We start from the raw sequence: 12725 nt of genomic DNA on the forward strand, positions 1-12725 counted from the left end.
TAATCTGATCAGCAAAGGGCTTGTCGAGAAAAAAAATTTCCAAACACCAAAATTAAGTTTTTTTTGGTTGCAGCAACATTGTATTAAAATACAATAACAGGCGATCAGAACATCACATGTACACAAAAATGGTATAATTAAAAACATTAGGTCAAGACACAAAAAAAGAGCCATCGCTGAGCCTCAGATTCGGAAAAATGAGAACACTATGAGTTTCGGAAAATGGCTACAAAAGTGCATTTCTTTTTTGGACAAACGGCTGATTTTTTTTCACCCTTAGATAAAAGTAAAAGTATACATGTTTGGTATCTACAAATTCATACGGACCTGAGGCATCACACCCACACATCAGTTTTACCATATAGTGAACAGGGTGAATTAAAAAAAAATAATTGTGGAATTTCACTTTTTTCACTATTTCTCCACATTTATAAGTTTTTTCCCCCATTTTCCAGTACGGTAAAATGAATGGCGTCATTCAAAAGTACAACTCGTCCCGCAAAACATAAGCCCTCATATGGCAAGATTGACTGAAAAATAAAAAGTTAGGCCACTTGAAAGGGGGGGAGGAAAAAAAAGAATGGGGAAAATGGAAAAATCACCCAGGGTGAAGGGATTAACACACATATATATATATATATATATATATATATATATATATATATATATATATACCCATTAATTTCAGTGTCATGCATTTTTGTCTGGTACATGTCAAGCAGATAGCTAATGGATGGTTACACGGCTGGTCAACACGGAATGTGCCCCCCGTGCATTTTTTTGTACGGGGCCTTATAGACAGCTCACCCATTAGCCACCCTAGTCCATGACGGCACAATTGCATTATAATCCTAATTATCCCTGGTGGGTTTAGCAGAGCCTGATATCTGCAGCGCGCTGAGGTTACTGATGTCATCAATGTAAGGTTGCATTTCTGCAGATGTTTCTGGAGTAGAAAGTGATCCACATTGTTGTTCTTTTCTCGAGAGAGAGGTCTAAGAAGAACATAGACTGGAACTTTGTATCATATGTGCAAACCTTGACATGATGCTGGTCCAGGACATTTCTTTTTCATACTCATTCCATATCACTTGTCTTTCATTCCCATTTCTAGTCCCCAACTTTGTGTAGGAAAGGCAGCCCTCCATGTAATGAGGGGAGACTTTGGGGGGGCACTGGGCAGATTTGCAAACTCTTCCAGGAGTCATGGAAGTTTTCCCCATTAGGCTACGGTCCTACGATGAGCTTTTTTGACCGAATTTCTGCACCCATCACGTAAATTAGATTACTTGCAAAAAACTCCCATTGGTGAAAAAACACCAAGAAAACAGGAGTAGCTGGACCCTGGGCTGACTGCAATACCCATTCAGACCACACTAGAAGTAGCCGTGGAGCGTTCCTAAAAACCTAGACGCCTCGTCACAGCCTAAGAAACTAGCTACGCCTCACAGAGAGAAATGAGGAAATCTACCTTGCCTCAGAGAAGTCCCCAAAGAAATAGATAGCCCCCCACATATAAAGATTACGGTGATGTAGGAAAACACAATACTCAGATAGGAAAAATAGATTTAGCAAAGGCGAGGCCCAACTACCTTGATAGAAAGAAAAGGAAAGGAAACTGATTGTGGTCAGTACAAAATCCCTGTAGAAAAATACCAAACTTCTGATAGTAAAAAATGGCCCTGGAGGTCGAACGACCTCACCCCCACTATATCAGGTACTCCTGTAAATAATGGGAGAACGACATACCAAAAAACCCCACAAAAATACAGTTAGACAGGGAGAAAAACCTTTTCCTGCAGGAAAGCTAGCACAGGGGGAACCCACATACTCACACTCAAAAGAAACCAAACTTCACCTGGAAGAAAATAGATATAAAGCAAAACAAGGAAAAACAACCACCCCAAGGTGTAAACCAGGAAGCAAGGAGAAAACTGAGAACTTATCTGCAGAAGTCTTGCTCAGGGAAACAGGGACGGACAGCACTCCAAGCCAGGAACAGAGACTGCAGAATATACAATTATAACTGGCGCCAGCAAGGCAAAAGGTGCTCTCCTACATAGGCCAGACTTGACTGCAATAGGACTTCCCTAATTCCCAATTAACCCCGACACCTGTCTCAGTCACGGGCTCCGATTCAGCTCCACTACCATTCCTGGCCACCAGAAGGAGCTTCAAAACAGCACCCACACAGACGACATTCACAACAACTTGTGTTTTTCATTGCGCTTTTTTTACATACGTTTTTATTGCCTTTTTGACTCTACAGTTTTTGTCTCTATTTTATATGTCATGCTTTACATAATGCTGCTTTGTTTTTGATACTTCCTAGTATTTGGCTTCGAAAAATCTTTATTAATGTTCTTATGTGTGGATTACACACGCTTTTTAGGTGTTTTCACCAGAGAGCATGCCAGTGGTGAGGAGACTTTAAACCACAATGCTCCTCTGGGAAATATGCAAATTGTCTCTTCAGTGAGGAAGTAGACAAACTCTAGCGTTACCTATTGGAGGTAGCAATCCTAAAAGTCAAAAGCGACCCTTTAATGATCCTTGTCATATTTCTTAGGATTTATGCCAGATCAGAACCTCAATTTGCAGAAACTATGTTTTGGGATAGTTGTCCCTCGCCAGTGCAAAGTATAAGATCTGATCGGGCTGTATGAGAGGCTAAGGTGGGGTCTAAGGGGAAGCTTTGTCTAATTCCTCACTGAAGAGACAATTTGCATATTTCCCAGAGGAGCATTGTGGCTTAAAGTCTCCTCACCACTGGCATGCTGGAATAGTGTGTCATTCTTCGCTAGGAGAATAGCTTCCCCCTTAGACCCCTTTTTTCACTCTTGGTTAAAGTGTGACGTGCTGTAGGATATTATTAAACCTTTTATTATAGCGAATTAGGCTGTATGAATGTAAATTACAAACAAAATGCTAAACTTTACGAAAAGCAGAAAAACCTACCACGGCTGTGGCCATCTCCAGTCCCATCGTTCCCCAGCTCAATAAAAGTACAAAGAAGCTGACAACGGTCATTCTGTCGGGAGAGATTAATACAAAAGAACGTCATCTATATATTGTCTCTAACAAGTTTGTTATGCAATTAATGCAACATCGTATTATAGTTATATACATCCCGTGTGTTGGTAAAACACATTTCACCAGTGGTGAAAAAGAAAAAAGAAACTTTCCTGGTCTCCTCTGGGGGAGAGGGAGGGGGTGGAAGTATTAGATCAGGGCTGCTCGAGAGCATGGCAAGGAAGGTGACTCACACCTTTCCACGATTAGGAGTATCCCTGAGGCTAAGGATAGCATAGGGCCCTCTAGCTTGAGGGTCAGCTTAGGAGCCTGGTTTCCTGTCTCTCTACCATTAGGAGTATTTCTGAGGTTAGGGATTGCATAGGGCCCCCTAGCCTGAGGATAAGCTTAGGAACCCCGGTTTCCTGCGTCTCCACCATTAGGAGTATCCCTGAGATTAGGGAAAGCATAAGGCCACATACCCTAAAGGTCAGATTAGGAGCCCCGTTTTCCTGCCATCCCCATAGTCATTGTGACAGTTCCTATTGGTTCTCTATACTATTCCTTCCAAAAATTGCTACAATTGCTTGTTGGCCAACATGATAGATCACTACAAGCTATATTTCACAATGCAACATTTGGGGCTGCAGCTCAGAGACCCTCCAGGCATCAGTTACATTACGGAGACTAATGTCCAGGAAATTAATAGGACACAAGTCATTGACTATTGGTTCAACAGACAAATGACCGTCTCTATTGTTATATGTCACAAGCTCCATTTAATAATCCAATAGTTCTTAGCCAGCAGATCCTGCATGGGACAGGAGTCTAATGGGGATTAGAAGTGAAGACTCAGCAAAAACCACTTTGTCATTACATTGATGAGGATAAGTAATGTAATGTCCAAGATGTTTAGCCATAATTAACTTCAGCTCTTTATACTTAAAAATGACATTTGGGAGGAATCCCTTTACTGGATGAAGGGATATTGGCGAGATCAATAGTAATCATGACAGTCTGCAGGGGCTTGGGAAGGTCCATACTTAGTAAATTAGATGAAGCCACAATCAGCATTGTACATTTACCCAGAAAAGGTAAGAGTAGAATCAAAAGATTAATGGTAAACAGCGTTTTCAATTAATTCATAAACATATCTGTGTTTCTTTCCATCATTTTGTAATAGGAAGGAAATCTGTCACAATTTTTTCATACATGACCAACAGTCCTGTAGTGTCCGGCAGTAGAAGGTCGCAGCGTTTGAAACTACAAAAATGCTCCATTATATTCTCTTCTTCTCTGGTTGTGGGTAATCCCTTTCCCTTTAGGACTTTTCAATTTAGCACATGTACTATTGAAACTGCCTATGCACAAATGTACAGTATTATGAATATACTGTAGAGATAGGGATAGATAGATAGATAGATAGATAGAAGGATAGATAGATAGATAGATAGATAGAGGGATAGATAGATAGATAGAGGGATAGATAGATAGATAGAGGGATAGATAGATAGATAGATAGAGGGATAGATAGATAGATAGAGGGATAGATAGATAGAGGGATAGATAGATAGATAGAGAGATAGATAGATAGAGGGATAGAGGGATAGATAGATAGATAAATAGATAGAGGGATAGATAGAGGGATAGATAGATAGAGGGATAGATAGATAGATAGAGGGATAGATAGATAGATAGAAGGATAGATAGATAGATAGATAGATAAATAGATAGATAGATAGAGGGATAGATAGATAGATAAATAGATAAATAGATAGAGGTATAGATAGATAGATAGATAGATAAATAGATAGATAGATAGAGGTATAGATAGATAGATAGAGGGATAGATAGATAAATAGATAGATAGATAGATAGAGGGACAGATAGATAGATAGATAGATAGATAGATAGATAGAGGGATAGATATATAAATAGATAGATGGAGGGATAGATAGATAAATAGATAGATGGAGGGATAGATAGATAGAGGGATAGATAGATAGATAGATAGATAGATATAGATAGATAGATGGAGGATAGATAGATATAGATAGATAGATAGATAGAGGGATAGATAGATAAATAGATAGATGGAGGGATAGATAGATAGATAGAGGGATAGATAGACAGATAGATAGATAGAGGGATAGATAGATAGAGGGATAGATAGATGGAGGGACAGATAGATAGATAAAGAATAGATAGATAGATAAATGGATAGAAGGATAGATAGATAGATAGATAATAGATAGATGGATGGATAGATAGATAGATGGACAGATGGATAGATAGAGGGATAGATAGATAGATGGATAGATAGAGGGATAGATAGATAGATAGAGGGATAGATAGATAGATAGATAGATAGAGGGATAGATAGAGGGATAGATAGATAGATAATAGATAGATAGATGGATAAGATGGATAGATAGATAGATAGATGGATGGATAGATAGATAGATAGAGGGATAGATAGAGGGATAGATAGATAGATAGATAGATAGAGGGATAGATAGATAGATAGAGGGATAGAGGGATAGATAGATAATAGATAGAGGGATAAATAGATAGATAGAGGGATAAATAGATAGATAGAGGGATAGATAGATAGATAATAGATAGAGGGATAGATAGATAGATAGAGGGATAGATAGATAGAGGGATAGATAGATAGAGGGATAGATAGAGGGATAGATAGATAGAGGGATAGATAGATAGAGGGATAGATAGAGGGATAGATAGATAGATAGAGGGATAGATAGATAGATAGATAGATAGATAGAGGGATAGATAGATAGATAGATAGATAGAGGGATAGAGGGATAGATAGAGGGATAGATAGATAGATAATAGATAGAGGGATAGATAGATAGGTAATAGATAGATAGAGGGATAGATAGATAGATAGATAGATAGAGGGATAGATAGATAGAGGGATAGATAGATAGAGGGATAGATAGATAGAGGGATAGATAGATGGATAGATAGATAGATGGATAGATAGATAGATAGATAGATAGATAGATAGAGGGATAGATAGATAGATAGATAGAGGGATAGATAGATAGAGGGATAGATAGATAGATAGAGGGATAGATAGATGGATAGATAGATAGATAGATAGATAGATAGATAGATGGATAGATAGATAGATAGATAGATAGATAGAGGGATAGATAGATAGATAGATACTGTAGATAAATAGATAAATATTACATAGTGAGTTCTTTTTGGGTGGAGATTTTGGGGACATTCTTTATTTTATGTTTCGTGTATGAATATAATGCCATGATTAGGAGAGTTCTAGAATCCTCGTTATTCTCACCATTGGCTGCTGTGATACATATACGGTACATATATAAGGACTCTGACTGTACAGTTTGTTAATATCCCGGGACATAGAACATTTTTTGGCAAAGTAAAACTTTTTGAAATAGAATATTACATTCTTTCATATTTCCCATTAGGTTCTGCTGGTAACAATGGCAACCAACGAGACTCAACGTTCACGTCCTCAGAACACAATATGTCTTTGTGTGAACGTAGACAGTTGTGCAAACAAGACAATGACAGCCATGAATATATATTAGAAGACAGAAGTTTGCTGGGAAGACACAGAACATCCTTAGAGGAATGTCAGTCTGTCAGCTTCACCAGTAATAGCTAAGTACTGCGCCTTATAGAATCCATGATTTAAAGAGATATCCACCTCTGGTTACATTGATTATTTCTTAGGGGCTAAAAATCAATTTCTCAATTAGGTTTCATTGAAAATTTTGCTCTTACAGACTTTGTTTCCATGCACACTCAACTTTAATGTGGTCTGTGGTCATAAATCAGCTAAAAAAGACAAATATAAAAGTTTTAGAACTTTTTTCCAGATTGAGCTCACTGATAGATTCTCCGTTAACTCAATCTACAGCAAGTAATGGACAGTGCAACACAGAGGCTATAGAAGGCAAATCGTGCCAAATTGCTAATGAAACCCATGTATAAAAAATGAGTTTTAGCCAAAATATGCATGCATTTAGGTAACAAAAATGTTTTCAAGGGTGGAAAACTCCTTTAAGAAAAATGTAGCTGATTGTACTTTGCAAGAACTTGACTGCAAATGTACAGATCAGCTAAAAAAAGACAAATATAAAAGTGTTAGAAACTCTCCCAGAATGAGCTCACTGACAGATTCTCAGTTAACTCATTCTACAGCCCTCAATAGGCAATGCAGCACAGAGGCTATAGAAGGCAAATCGTGCCAAATTTTAATAAAACCCAATTATATCCCTGTGCATTTACATTTAATGTGGTCTGTGGTCATAAATCAACTAAAATAGACAGTTATAAAAGTGTTAGAAATTCTTCCAGAATGAGCTCACTGATAGATTCCCAGTTAACTCCTTTAACTCCTTGTACAGACAGTAATAGACAGTGCAACACAGAGGCTATAGAAGGCAAATCATGCCAAATTGTTAATGAAACCCAAGTATAAAAAATAAGTTTTAGCCAAAATATACATGCATTTAGGTAAGAATAAAGGTGGAAAACTCCTTTAAGAAAAATCTAGCTAATTGTAATTTGCAAGAACTTGACTGCAAATGGACACATCAGCCCAAAAAATACAAATATTAAAGTGTTAGAAATTCTTCCAGAATGAGCTCACTGATAGATTCTCAGTTAACTCATTCTTTAGCCAGTAATAGACAGTGCAACACCGAGGCTATAGAAGGCAAATGGTGCCAAATTGTTAATGAAAGCAACTATGAAAAATGATTTTTAGCCAAAAAATGAATGCATTTCGGTAAGAAAAATGTTTTCAAAGGTGGAAAACTCCTTTAAGAAGAATCTGGCTAATCTTAGTTTCTAAGAGATCCATGACATCATCGTTTTGAATCCAATTACATATGGATAATTGAATATATTGGACATCTCCGAGCCATTGTGTCCCATAAGCTCGATCCATAAGATCTGATAAATATATAGATCAGCAAATGCTGAGCGGACAGAATCCCAGCCGATCAATGCTTTCCTATAGCTGTGGAAGTAGCTCCACCAAAGCGGCAGAACCAAAGCTGAAATGATGAATGCATCTCATAAAAGTGGCCACCGAAGCAGCTAAATTCTAGTTTCTTTGTTTTTTTCACGGGATCATTTTGGTCTAAAGCGAAGAGATTTATAGGATGACCTCCATCCCCCGTCTTCCAATCAATCCTCTTCACTGATTGAATGACCGTGTCATTGATTTTGTAATGGGTAAAAGACGTTTCCTTCTACTGAATTTACTTCCTAATGATGATATAAGGCACTGGCGGAATTTGGAGTTTGTGGGTCCCAATGCAAATTCTCCAAAAGGGCCTCCAACTACCATACACTGTGTGCAGAATTATTAGGCAAATGAGTATTGTGATCACATGATGCTTTTTATACATGTCGTCCTACTCCAAGCTGTATAGTGAGAGTCAACTACCAATGAAGTAAATCAGGGGATGTGCCTCTCTGTAATGAGGAGGGGTGCGGTGTAATGACATCAACACCCTATATAAGGGGTGCTTAATTATTAGGCAACTTCCTTTCCTTTGGCAAAATGGGTCAGAAGAGAGATTTGACGGGCTCTGAAAAGTCCAAAATTGTGAAATGTGTTGCAGAGGGATGCAGCAGTCTTGAAATTGCCAAACTTTTAAAGCATGATCACCGAACAATCAAGCGTTTCATGGCAAATAGCCAACAGGGTCGCAAGAAGCGTGCTGGGCAAAAAAGGCGCAAAATAAAGCCCATGAATTGAGGAAAATCAAGCGTGAAGCTGCCAAGATGCCATTTGCCACCAGTTTGGCCATTTTTCAGAGCTGCAACGTTACTGGAGTATGAAAAAGCACAAGGTGTGCCATACTCAGGGACATGGCCAAGGTAAGGAAGACTGAAAAACAACCACCTTTGAACAAGAAACATAAGATAAAACGTCAAGACTGGGCCAAGAAATATCTTAAGACTGATTTTTCAAAGGTTTTATGGACTGATGAAATGAGAGTGACTCTTGATGGGCCAGATGGATGGGCCAGAGGCTGGATCAGTAAAGGGCAGAGAGCTCCACTCCGACTCAGACGCCAGCAAGGTGGAGGTGGGGTACTGGTATGGGCTGGTATTATCAAAGAGGAACTTGTGGGACCTTTTCGGGTTGAGGATGGAGTGAAGCTCAACTCCCAGATCTACTGCCAGTTTCTGGAAGACAACTTCTTCAAGCAGTGGTACAGGAAGAAGTCGGTATCGTTCAAGAAAAACATGATTTTCATGCAGGACAATGCTCCATCACATGCATCCAACTACTCCACAGCGTGGCTGGCCAGTAAAGGTCTAAAAGATGAAAAAATAATGACATGGCCCCCTTGTTCACCTGATCTGAACCCCATAGAGAACCTGCGGCCCCTCATAAAATGTGAGATCTACAGGGAGGGAAAACAGTGCACCTCTGGGAACAGTGTCTGGAGGCTGTGGTGGCTGCTGCACGCAATGTTCATCGTAAACAGATCAAGCAAATGACAGAATCTATGGATGGTCGGCTGTTGAGTGTCATCAGAAAGAAAGGGGGCTATATTGGTCACTAATTTTTTGGGTTTTGTTTTTGCATGTCAGAAATGTTTATTTCTAAATTTTGTGTAGTTATATTGGTTTACCTGGTGAAAATAAACAAGTGAGATAGGAATATATTTGGTTTTTATTAAGTTGCCTAATAATTCTGCACAGGAATAGTTACCTGCACAAACAGATATCCTCCTAAGATAGCCAAATCTATAAAAAAAAACACTCCAACTTCCAAAAATATTAAGCTTTGATATTTACGAGTCTTTTGGGATGATTGAGAACATAGTTGTTGATCAATAATAAAAAAAATCCTCTAAAATACAACTTGCCTAATAATTCTGCACACAGTTTCGGTGTTTTGTAGTGTTGGTTTTCTACAATGAGTCAAACTAGGACCCCCAACGTGCCTGGAGCCGGGTGGAGCTGCAACCCCTGGACCTACTAAAATAGCACCCCTGACAAGGATGTAAGTGAGGGGTTACTGTGCCTCAGCAGAGGTACTGATATATAATACCATTTCATATACTAAATAATACATGGTTGGCCCCTTCTTTAATAGCTTTTGATAATCATAGTATCATAGTTTTTAAGGTTGAAGGGAGACTCTAAGTCCATCTAGTTCAACCCGTAGCCTAACATGTTGATCCAGAGGAAGGCAAAAAAACCCCAATGTGGCAAACAAGTTCCAATGGGGAAAAAATTTCCTTCCTTCGTCCACATCCGGCAATCAGACTAGTTCCCTGGATCAATACCCTGTCATAAAATCTAATACATAACTGGTTATATTAAATTTTTCAAGAAAGGCATCCAGGCTCTGCTTAAATGTTAGTAGTGAATCACTCATTACAACATCATGCGGCAGAGAGTTCCATAGTCTCTCTGCTCGTACAGTAAAGAATCCTCGTCTGTGATTATGATTAAACCTTCTTTCCTCAAGACGTAGTGGATGCCCCCGTGTTCCAGTCGCAGGCCTAGGTGTAAAAAGATCTTTGGAAAGGTCTCTGTACTGTCCCCTCATATATGTATACATTGTGATTAGATCTCCCCTAAGCCTTCGTTTTTCCAGACTAAATAACCCCAAGTTTAATAACCTGTCTTGGTATTGCAGCCCACCCATTCCTCTAATAATCTTGGTGGTCTTCTCTGCACCCTCTCCAGTTCAGCTATGTCCTTCTTATATATCGGTGACCAGAATTGTACACAGTATTCTAAGTGCGGTCGCACTAGTGACTTGTACAGAGGTAGAACTATATTTTTTTCATGAACACTTATACCTCTTTTAATACATCCCATTATTTTATTAGCCCTGGCAGCAGCTGCCTGACACTGTCCACTAAAGTGAAGTTTACCATCCACCCATACACCCCAGTCTTTTTCTGTGTCTGTTTTACCCAGTGTTCTACAATTAAGTACATAATCATAAATGTTATTTCCTCTACCCAAGTGCATGACCTTACATTTATCTACATTAAACTTCAATTGCCACTTCTCAGCCCAATCCTCCAATTTACATAAATCTCCCTGTAATATAAAATTATCCTCCTCTGTATTGATTACCCTGCAGAGTTTAGTATCATCTGCAAATATTGAAATTCTACTCCGCATGCCCCCAACAAGGTCATTTATAAATATGTTGAAAAGAAGCGGGCCCAATACTGACCCCTGTGGTACCCCACTATGAACTGAGACCCAGTCCGAGTACGTACCATTAGTAACCACCCTTTGTTTCCTATCACTGAGCCAGTTTTTAACCCAGTTACACATATTTTCCCCTATCCCCATTATTCTCATTTTATGTACCAACCTTTTGTGTGGCACCGTATCAAAAGCTTTTGAAAAGTCCATATACACAACATCCACTGCATTCCCCTGGTCCAGGCTTGAACTTACCTCTTCATAGAAGCTGATCAAATTAGTTTGACAGGATCGATCCCTCATAAACCCATGTTGATACTCTGTCATAAGGTTATTTTTCTTGAGATACTCCAGTATAGCATCTCTCAAGAAACCCTCAAGGATTTTACCAACCGTAGAGGTTAAACTTACCGGCCTATAATTTCCCGGCTCAGTTTTTGTCCCCTTTTTGAATATTGGCACCACATTTGCTATGCGCCAGTCCTGCGGTACCGACCCTGTTATTAAGGAATCTGAGAAGATTAAAAATAATGGTCTATCTATCACAGAACTCAATTCCTGTAGTACTCTGGGGTGTATGCCATCCGGGCCCGGAGATTTGTCAACCTTAGTGATTTCGAGGCGGCGGCGTACTTCCTGCTGGGTTAAGCAGGTAATATTCAAGGGTGAATTTATGGCATCACTGGTCATGTCATCTGCCATGGCATTTTCTTGTATAAAAACCGTAGAAAAAAAGTCATTCAGCAGGTTAGCTTTACCCTCATCCCCTTCCACCATAATTCTTCCTCAAAAGGTGTCTTCTTCACACAAAAGGACATAAATATACGTTGTAACAAAAACAAGTTGTAACTCTGAAATGCTAAAACATGCAAACAATGAATGCAAGAATATAGACATGCATTACTGCTTAAGGAAATCTATCAAAAATCGAGATATTTAGCATACAAAAATGGCCATTTCAATATCTGCCCAGTAGCCACGTCAAGGCATATGTCGTTACTTTGGGAGTGCCATCAGTCTTTTTGTCTAGATTATGGAGTCATGCCCTTTTACTGTGCAACCCTTTACATCTAGGAAAAATTGAGATATTTAGCATGAAAAAATGGCCATTTCAATTTCTGCCCAGTAGCCACGTCATGGCATATCTCATTACTTTGGTTGTGCCGTTAGTCTTATTGTCTAAATTATGGAGTCATTTCCTCTGACCATGCACCCCTCCCCCATTAGCCACAGGTGATTTTATTCTTCAGTAGCAGGTTCCTACTCGCCCGTACACATGGAGTTTTGTAACGCAGAGAGAGGCTTCCGTTTAGTGTAGGCTCTTAGTAACAAGATATGCCTTGACGTGGCTACTGTGCAGATATTGAAATTGCCATTTTTGTACACGAAATATCTAAATTTTTCCTAGATTTTCTTAAGCAGTAATGCATGTCTATATTCTGCATGCTTTAGCATTTCAGAGTGCAACTATTTTTTTTGTTATTATATGTCATGTACTTGTTTGC

The 12725-nt window shown here is 39.0% G+C and overlaps 1 protein-coding gene across 2 annotated transcripts in view; it reads right to left on the reverse strand.

Annotated features, from left to right (window-relative positions):
- The window catches only part of TTYH1 (tweety family member 1), a 234771-nt gene that overhangs the window by 40346 nt on the left and 181700 nt on the right, over positions 1-12725 (reverse strand). For both annotated transcript variants that reach the window (XM_075328743.1, XM_075328745.1), the window contains exon 6: positions 2959-3031. In XM_075328743.1, the coding sequence (XP_075184858.1) occupies positions 2959-3031 (73 nt within the window). The remainder of the gene's footprint in view (positions 1-2958; positions 3032-12725) is intronic.

The sequence above is a fragment of the Anomaloglossus baeobatrachus genome, chromosome 11, assembly GCF_048569485.1.
Source record: "Anomaloglossus baeobatrachus isolate aAnoBae1 chromosome 11, aAnoBae1.hap1, whole genome shotgun sequence".
Lineage (NCBI taxonomy): Eukaryota > Metazoa > Chordata > Amphibia > Anura > Aromobatidae > Anomaloglossus > Anomaloglossus baeobatrachus.